General features: G+C 40.4%; 1 protein-coding gene across 5 annotated transcripts in view; it reads left to right on the forward strand.

Annotated features, from left to right (window-relative positions):
• Positions 1-254: 254 nt before the first annotated feature.
• lonrf1 (LON peptidase N-terminal domain and ring finger 1) overlaps positions 255-20,453 on the forward strand; it is a 44,028-nt gene continuing 23,829 nt past the window's right edge. For 3 of the 5 annotated variants that reach the window (XM_072252670.1, XM_072252671.1, XM_072252668.1), the window contains exons 1-9: positions 255-864; positions 5,702-5,820; positions 9,088-9,210; positions 9,701-9,844; positions 10,037-10,256; positions 11,741-11,831; positions 12,942-13,056; positions 17,706-17,827; positions 18,936-19,094. In XM_072252670.1, coding sequence (XP_072108771.1) covers positions 273-864; positions 5,702-5,820; positions 9,088-9,210; positions 9,701-9,844; positions 10,037-10,256; positions 11,741-11,831; positions 12,942-13,056; positions 17,706-17,827; positions 18,936-19,094 — 1,685 coding nt within the window. In that variant the 5' untranslated portion in view covers positions 255-272. Of the gene's footprint in view, positions 865-1,293; positions 1,389-5,701; positions 5,821-9,087; positions 9,211-9,700; positions 9,845-10,036; positions 10,257-11,740; positions 11,832-12,941; positions 13,057-17,705; positions 17,828-18,935; positions 19,095-20,453 lie in introns of those variants that run through there. The other 2 variants (XM_072252669.1, XM_072252672.1) reach the window with 2 other exon arrangements.

The following is a 20,453-nucleotide window of genomic DNA, read 5'->3' on the forward strand; positions in this document are numbered from 1 at the left end:
TACTGGGAAAACTACCCTATACGTGCATCGGAAAGGATTGCATATAACTGCTATTGATTCCAGTAAGCATTTGAACGCCGCACATCATTTCTCCCATCCCAGACCGGGATGTTATGAAACTTGCCGCAGCTCTTTTGTAACTGCCAGGACGCCCCGCCCCCTTCGCCACTCTCGGCCAATAGCAGCGGCTCTCGATGTCACGCGGCGGCCGCTTGGTCCATGCTCGGGAGCTGGTCTGGCGGGTTTGTATACGTCCGCCAGTCGGTCGGGATATGTCGGATACGCGTAGTGTGGGTGGTGTCTCGTCGCTGGCGAGTGAGGAAAGTTCGGGTTACTGCGACAGTGGCGGGTTGGTTGCCGTAAGGAAGCCCTGGGAGCACGAAGGGGTTGCCCCTCCCGCGGTAGATCGGGTGGCAGCCGAGCGGCTGTGGGAGGTCCTGAAGCGGTGCTCCGTGGCGGGGGACCGTGGAGCTATGCAGCTGAGCGGCTTGGTGGACTATCTGCTACTCGGCTTCAAAGCTGGAGGCCTGACTCCCACCGCCGGCTGCCCGGCCCCAGCTAAGGGCCTCCTGGATTGTGGCCGCTGCCGGCAAACTCTTGCTGGCCCGGTCACTCTGCGCTGCGGCCACACCTGGTGCTGGCGGTGCCTCCTCTGGGATCCCCGGTGCCAACTGTGTGGGGAAGAAACGGCGGCGCCGGGGGTCGAGGCTCGGTCCCTCCGGTCCAGTGTGATCCTGAGTCATCTTATGGCCAAGTGGTTCCCGGCCCAAATGAGCCGTGTTCGGGACAACTTAAGACTGGAGGAGTTATTGTCCGAGGGTCGATACCCCGAGGCGTTGGCCTTAGTGGAACAACTGGACTTAAGTGAGTATCAGGACAGGTGCGTGGTCGGATGCTGGTGGCCGTGAAGTGCAGTAGTGAATGGAGTGGCAGCTTTTCAGGGGATCCTTATTGCTGTTGCATTCACCCGTTTGCCGGCCAAGAACTGGTCTCATTATGTAACAGTATGCCGACCATACAGGCTTATATAACCAAGGTGAAGTCACCAGCTTGGTGTTTTAAAACAAGTTGGGGGGGAGGGGGACGCTCGGCAGAAATTCACCCCTTTAGGACTTTGGTGACCTCTTTTTAAATATGTAACTTTTTTCTTCGGACTTAAAATGAGCCATACATCCACTCTCCAGAACAACATCAGTCTGGTTACGTAATCCCTCGCAATTACTTATGAAACAGGGAATTTCTTCACTCGTTGTCGGAATTGTTTACAGTAAAGGGAGGTGGAGGCTGCGTCTTGAAATGCGCTCAAAACGAAGAGATTTTCTAATATGAATGAACCGGGTATCAGACAAGAAAATACCGATTAATGGGATTGACGTGCGTATGTTCTTGTACGAAGTTTCTGTATTTTCAAACGGCGGTGCTTTCCGTTTGCCGTGGCGTTTGTCCCCATCGTGCCCATGTTTATGTTGTTATTTGTTATCATAAGCGAAAGAGAAACATACTCTCAGTATGTCAAGCATCATTGTTTTCGGAAAGATTCAGGTTGGAACCCTGTAACAAGGGCAGGAATGGCTGCTGAATGCTCCGGGGTTTAGATGTTTCAAAAGGGACAGGGAAGTGGGGAAATGGCATTGCGAGTCAGGAATAGTATGGCAGCTGCAGAAAGAAAGGAAGTCTGGAGGAGTTGTCTGCTGGGTCTGTGTGCGTCGAAAGCATAAACGGGAAGGGAGCAAAATCACTATTGGGGTTATTCTATAGACCCCCTCCCCAATAGCAACAGACACCGAGGAACAGATCAGTCGGCAGATTTTGCCAAGGTGCAAAGTGAGCAGGGTTCTTGTTATTTGTGACTTCAGCTGAGTGGCACCTCTTTGCAGAAGGTTTAGATTTGAAAGGAATTTGTTAGGTGTGGCCAGGATAGGTTTCTGACACAGTATGTAGACAGGCTGAGTAGAGCAGAGGCCACAATGGATCTGGTGCTAGGTAATAAACCAGGTCAGAGGTTTGGAGACAGTGATCACAACTCCCTGACCTTAGCCTGCAAGAAGGATGGGAGCAGATGGTATGGAAAAGTAATTAATTGGGGGAAGGGGAAGAGTTAGTGCTGCAATTAGAGAGGAACTTTGGAGCACAAGTCGGGAGTGGGATATTCAGTGTGACTTTGTGCATGGTAAGTTGTGTCTAGCCAATCTTAGTCTTTTGAATAACTTACTGGGAAAGTTAATGAAGGCAAGGCAGTGGATGTTGTCTTCATGGATTTTAGCAAAATCTTTAACAAAGCCCCTGGATGGGAAGCTGTTCAAGAAGGTTCATTCGCTTGGCATTCAAGATGAAGTAGTAAACTGGATTAGACATTGGCTTCACAGGGGAAGCCAGAGAGGGGTAGTAGATGATTGCCCCTCTGACTGGAGGCCTGTGACTTCTGGTGTGCTGCATGGATCAATGCTTGGTCTGTCATCCATATGTTTGTAATCAATATTCATAATCTGGATGGTAATGTAAACTGGATCAAAATTTGTATATGACACCAAGATTGGGGTTGCAGTGGACAGTGTGGAAGACTGTTAAAACTTGCAGTGGGATCTGGACCACCTGGAGAAATGGTGGAGGGAATTCAGTGTAGACTAGTGTGAGGAGCACTTTGGGAGGACCAACTATGGTGGGTCTTGGTGAGCGGTAGGGCACTTAGAGGTGCGGTAGAACAGAGGGATCTGGAAACACAGATCCATTATTCATTGAAAGTGGCATCACAGGTAGAATTGATCATAAAGCTTTTGGCATATTGGCCTTCATAAATCAGGGTATTGACTACAGGAGTTGGGATGTTATGTTGAAATGTAGAAGATGTTGGTGAGGCCTAATTTGAAGCATTGCATCCAGTTTTGGTCACCTAGCTATAGGAAAGATGTAAATAAGATTGAAAAGGTGCAGGGAAAATTTACAAGGACGTTGCTTGCCCTAGAGGACCAAGTTATAGGGAAAAGTTGAATAAGGTAGGACTTCATTCCCTAGAATGTAGAAGATTGAGGGAGATTTGATAGAGGTGTACAAAATTGAGGGGTATAGATAGAGTAAATACAAGCAGGCTTTTTCCACTGAGGTTGGGTGAGACTACAACTCGAGGTCATGGGTGAAAGGTGAAATGTTTAAGAAGATGATGAATGGGGTGGATGGCTGGTGAGTGTGGAACGAGCTGCTAGCATGTGGTGGATGAGGGTTCAATTTCAATATTTAAGAGAGATTTGCATAGGTACATGGATGGGAGGAAAATGGAGGGCATATCAATAGCTTGGCATGGGCTAGTTGGCCCAAAAGGCCTGTTTCTGTGTTGTAGTTGAGAGGAAGAGAGGAACTTATTTAAGAGCTCCAGAGGTATCCAGAAAGCTGAAGAATGGACTTCAGAGAGCAAGAAAAAGGTGTGAGAAGTCCTTGGCGAGTAGGATTAAGGAAACCCCAAGGTATTCTACACATATATGGAAAAACAGGATGACTAGACTGAGGGTAGGGATGAAATGTATTGGGAGGTGGAGAATGTAGGGGAGCTCCTTCATACCTTTCTGCAGCATTCATTAGTGAGAGAAACCTTGACATTTGTGAGGACAGCCTAAAGCAGGATGATATGCTAGAACATCTTGACATTAAGAAAAAAAAGGTATACTGGAACTTCTGAAAAATATTAGGATAGATTAGTCTCCAGGACCAGACAGAAGTTACCCAGGTTACTGCAGGAAATGTGGGAAGAGATTGCTGTTCCTTTGGTGATGATCTTTGTCCTCACTGGCCACAGGCGTGAGATCAGATGATAGAAAGGTGGCATATGTTATTGTATTGTCTAAGAAAGAGACTAGGAATAACTCTGAGAATTACAGACTGCTGTGTCTTATTTCAGTTGTGGGCAAATTGTTGGAAAAGGTTCTTAGAGCCTTCATTTTGGAGATTTGGAGAAGTCTGATTAGCGGTTCTCAGCCTGGTTTTGTGAGGGACAGTTCATGCCTCTTGAGCATGATTGAATTCTGAAGATATAACAAAGCACATTGATGAATGAAAAGGAGCGGATGTGTGTATATGCATTTTACTAAGGCATTTGATAAGGTTCCCTGTGGTTGGCACATAAGAAAACCAGAAGGCATGGGATCTAGGGAAACTTAGTTGTACGGATTCAGAATTAGCTTGCTCTTAGATGACAGCGGTTGTCGATGAACCTTATTCCGCCTAGAGGTTGGTGACCAGTGGTGTTCCACAGGGATTTCTTCTGGGACATCTGCTCTTTGTACTTTACTAATGTCTTGGATGAGGAATGAATGGGTGGGTTAGTAACTTTGCAGATGACATAATGGTTGGTTGTGTTGTGGATGGTGTAAAAGATTGTTATAGGTTACAATGGGACATTGACCAGATGCTGAGTTGAAAAGTGGCAGATGGAGTTTAAACCAGAAAAGTGTGAAGTCATTCACTTTGGAAGGTCAAATTTGACGGCAGAGTACAGTATTAATGGCAGGATTCTTAGTGTGGAGGAACTGAGGGATCATGTGTCCACATCATAGATCTCTCAAAAGTTGTCCCACACGTTGATGGGGTTGTTAATAAGGTGTACGGTGTGTTGTCCTTCATTAATCAGGGGATTCAGTTTATAGCTGCGAGATAATGTTGCGGCTCTATAAATCGTGGTTACACCTCAGTTTAAATATTGGTCACTTCGTTGTAGGAAGGATATGGAAGCTTTACATCAGATGGCACAGAGGAAACTCACTGGGATGCTGCCTGGATTAGAATGCATGCTCATGAGGGTGGGTTGAAGCAAGCCAGGACTTTCCTCTTTGGAGTGAAGGAGAATGACAAGTGATATAGTAGAGGTGTACAAAATAAGAGGCCTAGATAAAGTGGGCAGACAGCTGAGCTGCTTTTCTCAGGGCAGAAATAGCTAATGGGGAGGGGGGCATAATTTTAAGGTGGTTGGAGGAAGCATAGGGAGATATCAGAGGTCAGTGTTTTTTTTTTCCACGCAGAGTGGTGGGTGTGTGGAACGTGCTCCCAGGACTGGTGGTAGAGGCAGATTCATTAGGGGCATTTAAGATTCTCTTAGATATACACAAAGATGATGGAAAAATGGAGGGCTATGTGCGGGGTAGGATTAGATTGGAATAGATTAAAAGATCAGCACCATATTGTGGGCTGAAGGGACTATAATTTGCTGTAATGTTTTATGTTCCATATCAGGACTGAGTACAAAAGGTTGATGTCCAGTTTACAGTAAATAGATGACGAGGGATGGTATATAAGTGGAACCAGGTGTGGTAGGAGGTGGCAGATGGAGCCAAATAGGAAGGGTAATTAATCTAAATAATAGGATGGGGCGGTAGTAGAAATAAAACCTCGTTGGACTGGTAGAAGTGGAAAAAGAAGGTGTGTGTGAGGGGAGGAGAGTGTTGGGTTACTTAAATATTAAACGTTACAGTTGTAGAAGTATAGTGCAGATGTTGGCTGTCTGGATCTATTCTGTCCAGCAACACAGAATTCAGGAGTGTTGATATCATTAGCTAATGTGTTTTTTTTTGTAGATGGATCTAATGAATTGCTTTCCAGAATGCAAAAATCTATCTCAGCCTTGTTAGTAATGGTCTGAGCTAACATACTCAATCTTAAACTCAATTTTGAAGATGAAGTGCTTTTCTGGATATTTAACACTACTTCATTTCTTTAGAACCCAATGATGTTGTCTTACTGGGCTACAGGGCTGAATCATATGCTGGTCTTCAATTATTCACAGAAGCGATGGAAGATATAGAAGCTTTGTTTTCAAGAATGCCTGCTTGGCCGGAGGTATGTTTTTATTTTGCATTTTCTTTTTGGCAATGAAATGTAATTTAGCTCTATCTAAATTAATCAGTTTAATTCATCCTATTATATTTTCTATAGTTCTGCCTAGTAGGATGTATACATTAAGGTAACTAAAAACAAGTTCTAAAACACTTCTATTTTGAACATAGCCTATTTAGACAGATAGATGAATAAGAAAGCTTCAGAGCGATATGGCCAACTACAGCTAAATGGGTGCGTCTCAGGCAACTTGGTTAGTATGGAATAGTTGGGCCAAAGGGCCTGTATCTGACTATGAAATGCTGCATTATCTTCACACCTTTTGAACAAGAGAAAATTTCAACTGGTATTTAAAATCCATGCTTCTCCATGAAAGAGCTAAAAGATCTATGCACTATGATATTTGCCTTTTTTAGATAAAAGACAATAGCTGCCCATTCTTTCTCTGAAGTATGATAATTAGTCTACCTCCATAACTCTTAAATCTCCCCTGTTTGTCCAGTGCACTCACTTGCTTCATCATTGAAATGTTCCCACAACCAATGATCTCATTTTAAGGACTCTTTATCTCATTATCTTATGTTCTTGCTACTTATTGCTATTTATGTATATTTGCATTTGCACAATTTGTTGTCTTCTGCACTCTAGTTGAGCTTTCATTGATCCTGTTATAGTTACTATTCTATGGATTTGCTGAGTATGCCCCCAAGAAAATGAATCTCAGGGTTGTATATGGTGATAGAGGTGTACTTTGATAACGTTTCTGTCCTTGTTGCAATCAAGGAAACTTTAATCTGTAGGCATTTGGAAACTAAAATTTTAAGATGCATTGATTCCCATCAGTCAAACTGCTAAAGTACAAATAATTAAAGCATCATGTCAATCTCCTGTAATGTGTGCCAATATGAAAACCCTTTAGATTTGTTCAGCTAGTGATCACCTTGGTTTCCTCGGCTGCATAGGTCTAGGGAAGACAATCTTCAGCCCCAGCAAACTTGTGAGATTGAGGTGCGCTTGATCCCACCCCGAACCTCGGTTTGTGTGGGTGCTGTGTCATTGCTATCCTGCTACAAATTAATGCCATGAAGTAACAGAACACTGCATATAACTAAAGGAATTATATTTATGAATCTTAACTGAAGGGTTAGTAAAGAATAACAAGAAGAAAAGGCATTCTAATTAAACAGTCAAATGTGCACAAGTTGGAGCTCATCTTGAACTTCACTGTCACTCGCGCTCTGGGCCCTCGGTCAACGTGAAAGCGCACACCACCTTCTGAACGTTGCTAGAAATCCATGTCGAACAAACGGGTTTCCCACAGGATCATATGCTATGACCGGTTCTCCCCAGTGTCTTCCCTTTTCATCTCCTCTCGAACAAAAGCCCCAAGCACAACCTCATTATCCTTCACCAAGAAAACCTCCCCCTAATTGGATGGCACCCATGCCACATCATCCCTTATTTTCAACAATAACCAGATGAAAGCAGAACAGCAGCTCTTACAGAGCTGCTAAATAAAATACCTACAGCATAACAGTAAAGATGTGCTTCACTGAGCAGCACAATATGATGTGAGCATTAAATAAATCCTGAAACTGTTCTTTTGTATTGTAACTTAAAATGAAGCTATTGGGAGCATATAAAAGTATGTTTTGAATTGTATACATTTTAACTAATCTAGCTAAAGCTTTCCCACTACTTAGATCAAAGTATAAATAATATGAAGCATTTTAATGAGAGTTCTAAATAAGTTTTAGTAATGTTATTCGGAATTTTTTCCCAAAAATATCTGTTACAGAGCTCACTGCAGCCTTCACAGTGCGCTTTTAAAGATTGTAATCTATTAAGTCTTAGCACTATTTTTAGAAGAAAATCTCAAATACGTAAGTGGAAAAAAAACAAATCAGTTAATCTTATTTCCTATATGTAAAATACCTTGCTCCACTGCTAGAGAATTCATTAATTTATATGGTTTGCAAATAGTGAAAGTAAGAAATAAGAGGCCTTGATTCAGAATCATTATGCACATGGTTCAAAACTTGGGTGGAGTAATTATACGTAGAGTACTGCAAAAGTCTTGGGCACATATTCTGTACAGCAGGGGGCTTAAGACGTTTGCATCGTACTATAGTAATTTTATGTATTGCACTGTACTGCTGTACGAAAACGATTTTCATGATGTTTGTAAGTGACGATGAACCTGATTCTGATTATGGGTCTCTATTACGGACTGAGTAGGAAGGGGGCAGGGAGAGGGCAATCGTGGTTTGGAAAAGTGGAAGGAATTGTTTAGAATAAAGTGACCTTGCTTGATATAGTTTACAGTTGCGAGAAAGTGCTTGTGAACCCTTTGCAATTCCCAGGTTTTTTGCATTAATTACTCATTAAATGTGGTCTGATCTTCATCTAAGTCACAATAATAGACAAACACAATCTGCCTAAACTAGTAACACACAAAAAAGTGTACTACTTCTCATCAATACTGAGTACACTATTTTAAGCAATCAGTCTCAGTTCAAAAAGAGTATCTGAACCTTTGGGATAGTACCTTCTACAAAAACTATTTAGAGTCAGATGTTCCAACCAATGGGATGAGATTGGAGGTGTGGGTTTCAGAGATGCCCTGTCCGATTTTATAATTGTTTTTTGGCATGGCCGTGTCAGAGTCCAGACCTTAACCCAATTGAGATGCTGTGTCATGTCCTGAAGAGGGTGATTCATGCAAGGTATTCCAGAAATATTGATTAATTGAAACAGTCTTGTATGGAGGAATGGTCGAAAATTCCTTTTTGTTGTTGTGCAAGTCTGATCAGCAGCTGCAGGAAACGTTTGGTGGAGGTTATTGCTGCTGAAGAAGGTTCTACCAGTTATTAAATGCAATGGTTCACATGATTTTTCCAGCCTGGACTGTGAATGATTAAACAATGTGTTCAATAAAGATACGAAAAGTACAATTGTTTGTGTGTTTTTAGTTTAGGCAGATTGTATTTGTCTATTATTGTGAGTTAAAAGATCAGACCACATTTTATAAGTAATGCAGTAAACCAAATAATTGCAAAGGGTTCACAAACTTTCTCTTGTAACTGTTTATGCACCTAAGACTTGCAGAGTACTGTAAATATTTCACTTTTGAAATAGCTATCTAGAAAGGAAGTTGTATTAGAATTCAAGTCTGAAGTTTGTTACTGAATATTTTATGGCCTAAATTGCAGTAACCATTGCATGTTAACATCTAAAAGTTTTGTTTAGAAGCTGCTTTCACTCTTTTAGGGTTACTTTAGAAAAGCTAGAGTGCTGCATTCAATGGGTCGGGTTGAGGAAGCCATACAATCACTACTTCAGTGTTTGGCCTTGGATGAAAACTTTACTCCGGCTGAAGTAGAAATGGAAAAGGTAACGTTCTTCTTCAGTCTTAAAGACTTCATGGCTGATATTGATTGTTTTCTTTTGGTAGTTGATGCAGTTTTTGAGGTACTAAATTCCTGAATATTTGTGGTTGATTTAAATGAAGGCAATATATAGATTCATAATTTTGGTAAGGATGAAGTTTTCTTTTAAAGAATATGTGTAACAACTTCTGGGATTGGGTGCTGGAGTTTGTACATTCTCTCCATGACAATGGATTGTCTGAGTGGGTTGTTTCTTGCATGCCAGTATCTAACTTGTGTCAATTTGTAGCTATAAATTGCCCATTAGTACAGATTAATGGCAAAATTGAATTGGGTGTTGATGGGTATGTACAAGGAAAGAATAGTTTGCAGGAATACAGGGGGAAATAAGGAGCCGAAAAACACAACTAATGGGATTAACTTGTTATGGTAAATTGTGTTTTATAACTATCCTGATTACTTTGGGATTTGTAACATTGTTTATTCACAATTAGATTTTATCTCATTTGCTGACACTCGGTCCTGAGAATGTCAAAGAAGGATTACTGCACAGTAGGAATAAAGCTTTAACAGTACAATTGTCCACTGCCGTTGCCTGCTGTCAAATTCTGCCATATTCAGCCAAGTTGAAAAATGAGGTGAGTTTTTTGATTTTTTTTTCCCCACATTGTTATGCTTTAATTCATTGGCTGCATTCAGTTTTACTTTGATTATTTTTTTACAATCTAATCTTTCTGCATTTTAATTATTATAGTATTTCACCAATATTGGCTAGTTGTTAATTGGTGCACAGCAGCGGATTGCACTAATAAAATTCCATTGTAAATCAGCAGATATCAAACAGAGGGAAGGGAGAGCAAGTATGTCTGGATCAAGCAGAATTGTTTCACTCCTCACCTTCCATGGGGAAGACTGTTGGATTACAAAGGGTTTCTTCGGTTCCACTGTTTTCAAGCGAAGAGAAAGCGGTTAACATGAAAAGAAAACTGTCTTTCAGTGATCAAGAAATAAAGGATACCGTCATTTGGAAGAATAAACACCAAAAACAGAGTTTGTTATTTATTTTATCATGTACATTTACAGATCTTGTGCTTTAATGCAGCTTTAAAGTAGACAACTCCTTTAGATGTAAAGGCTGATTTATACTGGTGCGTCAAATGTACGGTGTAGCTGTGAACCCTATGCTGAACCCTACGCTGTAGCCTAACGCGCACCTCTCCCAAAATGTAACTACGTGTAGCAACAACTGTGATTGGTCCGCTTGGTAGCATCTCATTTCCTCCTACGCTGCAATAGCTTTGCCATTGGGTGACTGAAGGGCAGGGAAGGAACTCTGGCTGTAATGCTTTCCATAAAGCTTTGCAGACCTCCGAAATTATGGAGGACCCTGTGCTTGACGCCAGTTTGTAGCTAGCTGCTACAGCCTGTTGACTTCCACCCAAAGCTAAAACTTGAACGGTGATTGCCAGTCTCTGAGTATATTGTGCGTACACTGGTGCGAAATAAATGGTTGCAGATGATGAACCAAATTTTTCAAATCTACCTGCTGACATCCGAAAATATTTGAAATGCATTTCCTCATCCATGTCTCTCAATGGCCGGACAAGCACAGAAAATTCACCCTCCTTCAGTTTCAGTCGCCATTGTTTGAAGTTTGAGTTTCTTCATGTTGAGTTTCAACACAAATAAACTCAACACAGTGGCATGGAAACCCCACCACCAACTAGCGTTTTAGCGGTGAATTGCAGAGAGACGCAGACACACCAACGCACAAGTATAAATGCACACAACGGCGTAGCCCACTTGCGTAGGCTACGGCGCAAGCTAGAACGCACAAGTATAAATCAGCCTTAAGAGTGCAATTGATGATCTCTTCATATCTGTCTAGTAACTGCTTAATTAATAAGTGATCTTAAAATTTCTTAATATTTTATGTAACTATAGCATCAAAACAATAGCAAGGTGTAATTTTTTGAGGTCTGTAAACTTTTAGATTATGATATGATTATGGAGATAAGATGTGTGTTTGCATCCATGTCTCCTTGCTCTAACACTCATAATCTGGGAAAGCTATTGTTATGCAAATCACTTAAGATTTGAGTAAACTGGATTGGAGCATTTAATTATTGACAACTATCATTTTTTGAGATGGTGTGGAATAGGCTCTTCCAGCCCTTTGAGCTGCACCACCCAGCAACCCCCGACAGCCTCGATTTAACCCTAACGTAATCGTAGGACAATTTACAATGACCTACATGTTCTTTGGACTGTGGGAGGAAACTGGAGGATCCTGGGAAAACCCACGTATTCTACAGAGACTCCTTACAGAGGATGCTGGGATTAAACTCTGAACTCCATCCTGAGCTGTAGTAGCATTGCACTAACCACTGCGGTACCCCATAATTAATAAGTAATACAAGATAGTCCTGTTGAGCTGTAAAGTGATTTTGATAGTGATAGTCCTGTTGAGCCATAAAAGAGAAATTTGCTTAGTCAAAAACTTAAATCTGTTTTTATTTTTTTACTTGTCTTAGATACTGAACAACTGTGCCATTCATGTTCTGAGAGTATACTAACAAAAGATCAAATAGATGTGTCAGACTTTGAATGTTCTCTTTGCATGAGGTAAGAAATAGTTACTGGAAATAATAATGACATGTCAATATCTATGGTTATTATAAATTTTAAGTACCTGCATCATAACTGAAATGAGTATTCTCAACCCTCTAAGTAAACAGGTGAGTAATAGTGCTCACATACTGTATAATTCATACATTTTATGGTTGAGTTTTTGCTTGAAATCATGACCCATATTTTTGCTCTAAAGTTACTAATTGTAAGATGACTTGTAGTTGCTCTAAATTGTTTTGGAAATTTTAGCTCCCTCTGGCTTTGCTTTTGCTTTTTTTAATCAAAATGCTTACCTACCCATGATGTTCATTTGTCTCTAAACACTTAACTCTGTTTTTGTTTTTGAGCATTTCCTTTTGGTAGGCACTCAGACAAAGTTATCATTCTTTGACATTTGTTAGTCTGACATGCTTGTATTTGGAGAATAGTTATAATTGGTATTGGACTTGCTAATACTTATTTACCCCACTTAATTTCCAATTCTATAGCAACTCAGTTTCTTGGACAGCATAGTAATGCAGCTCGCACACCTGTTGCCACAGCTCAAGCAAACTTTTATCTTGATCTCCAGTTCATTAATGTTGTTTCTATGTGCTCCCTTTGACTACGTGGGTCTCTACATCTCTACAAATGTGCAATTTAATAGTTTATTTGGCTACTGTAACTTTCCCTAATTATGAATGGTCAAATCTGGAAAGAATTGACAGGAATGTGGTGACAAATTGGTAAGAGAAAATTCATGGGGGTATGGCATTGAGAACTTAAAGCTGCTTTAAGAAAACATGGAATGGAATATATTTATGATAGGCAGTGGTGAATATACTCCCTTTGACAAAAGCATTTTTGTTCTACCTTGAAATTTCCTATTGCTCCATTGTATTCTGTACTCAATGCAGTTTTGTTTGGTTTTGGCTTGAATGTGGTTATATCTTAGTGTCCTCTGAAATGCCTTGTCAAGACACTGTTGTTGCAAGGGGCAATTATGAATAGACAGTAATTGTTCTTACCATTGATATCCAGATCCCAGAAAATGTAGAATGAAATACTAATGCATGCAATATGAGGTTCTAAATTTACCTTTTTCCTGAATTTTGATGTTGGCAGATTGTTTTTGGAGCCGGTCACTACACCGTGTGGCCACACCTTCTGTAAAGGCTGCTTGGAACGAAGTTTGGACCATAGCCTAATGTGTCCACTATGTAAAGATAGTCTAAAGGAAGTAAGTCTAACACCATGGTGTTTGTGTCTTAAGGTTTTTATTTAACATTAGGTGTCATTTGTTTAAGAGAAGGATGTGTATATTTTTTATTGACAATGTATATCATCAAATTCTACATGAATATTAACAGCCTCTCCAATTAATTTACAGCAGTTTGATGCATTCATTTAGCAATTTGATGTGGCTTCCAACTTTTAGTTAGTGGAAGAATACTAATCTTTTCTCGATTAGTTTGGAAGTAGTCCCTGAATTCCAAAGTTAGCAGTCGTGTTGTTCTCAAACATACAAGTGCTTGTGTTGAAGGATAGAACAGAGGGCTCCAATCTTGGGTACTGTAAACTCTACTCTGCCCCTGCAATTTTCCTTATTAAATTAGAGTTCATTTTGCACCATTATATTGTTTGCACTAGATGTCTTAGTGAGATGAGCATCATCTTTTGCATTTGCAACATTTCCATCTGGATATTAGGAGGTGATTGGAATCCCTTTAAGCTTATTTCATGTGGATTTTGCTGCTTATAAGAGTTATATTCCAAGTTGTTTGGGCAGAATTTGAATCCAGACATTAATATATTTGTTAACACGAGGAATTCTGCAGATGCTGGAAATTCAAGCAACACACATCAAAGTTGCTGGTGAATGCAGCAGGCCAGGCAGCATCTATAGGAAGATGTACAGTCGACGTTTCGGGCCGAGACCCTTCGTCAGGACTAACTGAAAGAAGAGCTAGTAAGAGATTTGAAAGGAGGAGGGGGAGATCCAAAATGATAGGAGAAGACAGCAGGAGGAGGGATGGAGCCAAGAGCTGGACAGTTGATTGGCAAAAGGGATATGAGAGGATCATGGGATAGGAGGCCCAGGGAGAAAGAAAAGGGGGAGGGGAGAAAACCCAGAGGATGGGCAAGGGGTATAGTGAGAGGGACAGAGGGAGAAAAAGGAGAGAGAGAGAGAGAAAGAATGTGTGTATATAAATAAATAATGGATGGGGAGGTGGGGCATTAGTGGAAGTTTGAAAAGTCAATGTTCATGCCATCAGGTTGGAGGCTACCCAGACGGAATATAAGGTGTTGTTCCTCCAACCTGAGTGTGGCTTCATCTTTACAGTAGAGGAGGCCGTGGATAGACATATCAGAATGGGAATGGGATGTGGAATTAAAATGTGTGGCCACTGGAAGATCCTGCTTTCTCTGGTGGACAGAGCATAGGTGTTCTTCATTACTGTTAATCTGGTATACTAGACGTTTTGTTCAACCACTCTAAAGAATAATTCAGTGATTAAAATATAATTGAGAAATGGTAACGCATTTTAAATGCATTACATGAACTTGTGTTGCTATATTTTTTTGACTATAAGTTCCTTTCATGAAATGTACTAATTCATGGTGTACAAATGTCCCCCGTTTTTCGAACGTTTGGTTTACGAAACCTCACTGTTACGAAAGACCTACATTAGTACCCTGTTTTCGCTTTCAGAAGGTGTTTTCACTGTTACGAAAAAAAGCAGCGCGCGATAAAAGGCAGCGCGCACCCCGAGCAGCCGCTCTCCCCCGGATTCGGAACGGCATTGCTTAAACACGTGTCTGTGAGCAGCCGTTGGCAAGATGAGTTCTATAGTATCGGAAAAGCCTAAAAGAGCTCGTAAGGGTGTTACACCTCGCGTAAAACTAGACATGATTAAGCGTTTCGATCATGGTGAACGAAGTAAGGACAAAGTGAGTTTGGCTTGTGGAAGCTGACGAGCATGATGTTGAAGAGGTTTTGGCATCCCGTGACCAAGATCTGATAGATGAAGAGCTGATGCAATTGGAAAAAAAAAGGATAACAATCGAAACTGAATACAGTAGCAAAAGTGAAGCAACTACGTGAGATTTTCGCTGCAATGATAAAGTACGACTTTAATTTTGAAAGGGTACGTCGGTTTAGGGGATATTTGCAGGATGGTTTGAGTCCTTACAAAGAACTGTGTGATAGAAAAATGTGCGAGGCTCAGCAGTCAAGCAAGTCTTCCACATCAGCCACAGCAGATGATGAACCTCGACCTTCAACATTGAGGTGAGCAGTCATAGAAGAAGATGAGCTGCCTGCTCCAATGGAAATAGACGACGAGATGACACCCCAGTGTCCCACCACCCCCAACCCCCAGGCCACGGACAGATACCGATTCGCAGAGAATGCAGCGGTAGCCAGGAGGCACACAACACATCTTTAAGAGAAAAGCCGAAATAAACATGCTAATTAATTAGGTGTCGCCGACACATAATTGTCGACCCAGATCAGAGACGACGCAATCTGAAATCGGCACTGATCTGGGCCGACAATTACGTGCCGGGTGGCACCTAATTAATTAGCATGTTTATTTCGGCTTTTTTCTTAAAGATGTGCTGTGTGCCTCCCAGCTATCACTGCACCACTGCATGCTTCGCGGCAATGTATCGGTCGGTGGCCTGGAGAGTGGGGGCCACTGTACCACCCAAACTCCGACTCAGCCTAACACACCATCATCAGTGTGCTCGGCGCTGTCTTTCCGATTCCGGTAAGTGATACTACACTGTACATACATTATTTCTACTTTATATAGGCTGTGTATTTTTACGTGTTATTTGGTATGATTTGGCAGCTTCATAGCTTAAAGGTTACTGGAGAGCACTTGCACCGTGCTTTTGCCAACAGCACTTGCGTGAGATTTTCTGCCGACGGTGCTTGCGTGAGATTTTCGCTACGGAGAACAGTTCAGTAATGATTGTGGAAAAGTATTTCTACTTTATATAGGCTTTGTATTTATCATATCATTCCTGCTTTTACTATATGTTACTGTTATTTTAGGTTTTATGTGTTATTTGGCATGATTCGGTAGGTTATTTTTGGGTCTGCGAACGCTCACAAAATTTCCCCATATAAATAAATGGTAATTGCTTCTTCGCTTTACGACATTTCGGCTTATGAACCGTTTCATAGGAACGCTCTACCTTCGGATGGCAGCGGAAACCTGTAAGAACATAATCTCTTGGTAGAAAGTCGGATGTTAAAAGTTGGATGTAGAAAAAAAAGTCATAATTCAAAATATTATGAATCCTTGTTTTATATGTCAGATGTTGAGTTCAGGATCACAAGGGAACTGAGATGCTTTCACTTGTACCTTATTGGAGAAATTGGGCTTGAAAGGGTTTTTGGCTGTGTTCCATTTGTAAGGCTATTACTGCCTCTGGCTATTATAATCAGAATTATCTTTGATTTATTGGGATTCCTGTTAAGTACTGGGGGCATTACATGGTACAACAATCTTTCAGGTCATCAAAACTACTATTCTTTATTGAGTGATTGAATGTCACAGTGATTCCATTTGGAGTAGACAATGTTCCAGTGCTATACTGGATGGGTTAGAAGTGTGCAGGAAATAAAAGCCTGACATGGGACTTTCTTAAGGAGATTTGGAGATGACCTCCCAGCATGGGACAGGTTGTTTATCTAGAATAAATCCTACCTGCTATTTCTCTGGAGAAACTCAATAGGTCAGGCAGTATCTATGGAGGGAAATGGACAGTTGACATTTTGGGTCATTAGGACTGGATCCAGTCCCTCCAGAGCTGCCTATTCCATCTTTTGTGGCTGCCTGATGCACTGAGTTGCTCCAGCAGTTTTTTGTTGTTCCAGATTTCCAGCATGTGCAGTTTTTCTTTACAGTTTCTCTGCCTACGTTTCCAACTGGTCAACATATTTTAAAAATCTTCCTCACTATCTACAACTGCACCAAATTTTGTTCTCTACAGAACTGCTAATCAGTTCATCTACATTTTGTCCAAATCATTTGTGTATTTCATAAACAGGAGGTCCCAACACTGATCCCTGCCAAATATATTCCACTTGGAATAATTCCCTTCCACCAGTGCCCTGAGTCTTCCATGGTCAAGCCAATTTTGAACCCAATCTCTATGGATCCCGTGTGACTTGATCTTTTGGATTAGCCTGCCATGAAGGACCTTGTCAAATACTTGACTGAAGCCCACGTGTACAACACTACCCTACCATCATCAATCAGATTGATCATATCCTAACTAAAGAATTCAATCACGTTTGTAAGACTTGACCTTCCCACCACAAAAGCCTTGCTGACTCTCCCTTATAAATTCGCTTTTTCAATCTATGAGTAAATGCTATCTCTAAGAATCTGATAGAAGGCTCACCAGCTGTACCTTCCAGATTTAGAGTAAAAACTAGTAGATGTTGAGTTAAAAAGATACCAAATATATGGTGACAAGCTAGATTGTGACTTCCTAACCAAACAAATGATGATAGATGCCGAAAAGAAATTGCCTGACTTCTACTTGAAACAAAAATCTATATTTTGTGTGTAATCAAGTCCTGTATGTAATAGAAAGTGTGATCATCTTCCTCAGAACTAGAAAATAGAATGCACAACTTTCAATGGAAAGTGCAAAATGTTTACTATGTAACAAATCACTGCCTACCATTTATGCATGAGGTACCAATGCTGCACAGAAAGCATGTCTTGAAACCTTGGATTAGATTGGTAAACTTAGCATTAAGTTGCATTTCAAAAAGTATGTGACAGTAAATGAAATTAAATTGATGATATTAAAGCTCGTGTAAGGAAAGATGGCTTATTTTTTATAAATACTATTTCTCTTCAGTATCTTGAAAACAGGAAATTCAGTGTTACCTGTATATTGAAAGAATTGATTGCAAGGTACCTTCCTGAAGAATTGTATGAAAGGCAAAAGATGCATGATGAAGAAACTGCTGAACTAGCTAAGTAAGTTGATGCTAACTGTGAACATTTCCTGTCTTAAGAAAGGGATTTTCAAAGACAAGAAAAGGTGGTGTGCATTCACAGTGATGCTATTGGGAAAGAGATACTAAAGGAATTTGGGAAGGGTACTTTACAAATCTTATGCATCAGTTTTGGTAGAATAATCTGTTAATGTACCCAATTGGAAAATATTAATCACTTTCTATTAGTTGGAAATATAAATATAACAAAGTCATTGCAATAGCTTGAAAAAAGATTGACTGTGTAGAGTGGTCTAAAACATTTGTGGAAACATTTGTTTAAAAAATTGTGTGAGCAAGAGTACTGGCTGGATTCTGTAATGTAACATGCTGATTTCTAAAATGAGTTTGGAGTCATTATTAAATAGCTAATATTGAAAGTGATGCATTGGTTTTGTATAGAAAATTAAGCATTGAGTTTTTCTATGAGTGAACTTGAAATGGTATGAGTTCTATTATTTCTTTCATGGGATTGTCCCAATGTGTTGTTAAACAAGTACTTTTAATGTAGGAAAAGTAGTTGACTCTCAACTATCTCTTCAGTTTTGGGGAAATTGGGAATGGGAGCAGCACTCCTTTACAATACTGTCAGGAAGTTATAGGCACATTTCAGTCTCAGAAGGAGAGTTTAAAGCCATATTTAAAACTCAAGTGAGAATACAGTCCAGACCCACAAGAGATTTTATTTGTTGTTGGGTTGGGACACAGTATAATTAATATATGTAAATCAAGCTGTGTGCTTGTTAATAGAAATACAAGTAGGGAATTTATTCCACACAATTGCCCTCGTGGCTCCTGATTATTTCTGAGATACATTAGAACAGACTTTCAGAAGGTACGATATGCCTTTGTCACAGGCGGTTGTTTGTAATTGATATCTCCCAGATATAGTGAGCATTCAATTCAAATATGAACTGATTTTGGTTTTCTTGTGAATGTACATACAGATACTGATGCTCTTTTAGTCAATTTTACATGAGGATAATATGAAGTTTATTAATTGATTTTTGTTTTCCCACCTTGATGTTATTTGGAGTGTTGAACTCCATGAAATTGTGGAATCCATAAATTATCTATTTTTTCTTTTTCAGTTTAACCAAGAATGTTCCTATTTTTGTGTGCACAATGGCATATCCTACTGTGCCTTGTCCACTTCACGTTTTTGAGCCACGGTATAGGCTTATGATTCGAAGATGCATTGATACGGGTACAAAACAGTTTGGAATGTGCATCAATGATCCACAGCATGGGTATGTTTTAAACTAATTATGACTTTCTATTGTTCTCAGATATTGGTCATTTGCTTACCGTAGCATGTTTCAAAAATAGTTCAATGAAGATTTGAGATATTGAACATAGAAATCTACAGCACATCACAGGCCGTTCGGCCCACAGTGTTGTGCCAACCATGTAACCTACTCTAGAAACTACCTAGAATTTCCATAGTGCATAGCCCTCTAATTTTCTAAGCTCCATGTTCCTATCTAAGAGACTCTTGAAAGACCCTATTGTATTCACTTCCATCACTGCCACTGGCAGTGCATTTCACACACCCACCACTCTCTGTGTGGAAAAACTTACCCCTGACATCCCTTCGGTATCTCCCTCTAAGCACCTTAAAACTATGCCCACTCAAGTGAGCCATTTCAGCCCTGGGAAAATGCTCATTCTATCTCTCCAATCCAGGCAACATTTTTATGAATCTTCTCTATAGCCTCTAACTTAAGCACATCTTCCAATGCCTCTCATCATTGAGCCAAAGATGACAAAATGTTACGGAGGAGCAAATGTTTTCTGGGGTAAGTTTGCAGCATGGAATGCTGAAGGGGAAATAATTCTAGCTTTAATCACCAAAGATTTGAATACAAAATCCAAGATGCCCTGAACTATTGCTAATGCTCTCCCTCCTTGCCACAACTATTACCTCTGGTATATTACTCTAGGACACATCCATAAATTAATCATAAAAGTTTTACAGCATGGAATTGGGGCCACTTTGTTCACCCTGTTTATGCCAATTATTGTGCCTATCTATACTAATTTCACTTGCCTGTATTAATTCCACATCCTATTATGCCCTGCTCATGCAAATATCTGTTCAGATGCATTGAAAAATATGCCCCTTAGATTTTTTTAAACTTCTTCCCCCTCTCCTTAAGACTATGCCCTCAATTTTTATATACTCCTACCATGGGAAGCAACCATTGGCTCTATATCCTACCTATGTCAGTCATATCTTCATATACCTCTTTGTCACCTTTGCTCCAGGGAAGACTAACTTGGCCAATATAATTTATCTTGCTAATTCTATCTCTCCAATTCAGGCAACATTTGTATGAATCTTTTCTACAACCTCTAACTTAAGCACATCTTTCATAGAAATAGGATAATACAGCACAGGACAGGCTTTTCAGGCCATGATGCTGTGCTGACCTTTTAACCCAACTCCAAGATAAAACTAGCCCTTTCCTCCCATGTGGTTGTGCACTTTTTCTTTCACCTATGTGCTTATCTGAGTCTTTTAAATATCCTTAATTTACCTGCCTCCATCGCCACCCCTGGCAGTGTATTCCACGCACTTGTCACCATGTTGGGAGGAGGAGGAACTG

Source organism: Mobula birostris, chromosome 3, assembly GCF_030028105.1.
Source record: "Mobula birostris isolate sMobBir1 chromosome 3, sMobBir1.hap1, whole genome shotgun sequence".
NCBI classification, from domain to species: domain Eukaryota; kingdom Metazoa; phylum Chordata; class Chondrichthyes; order Myliobatiformes; family Myliobatidae; genus Mobula; species Mobula birostris.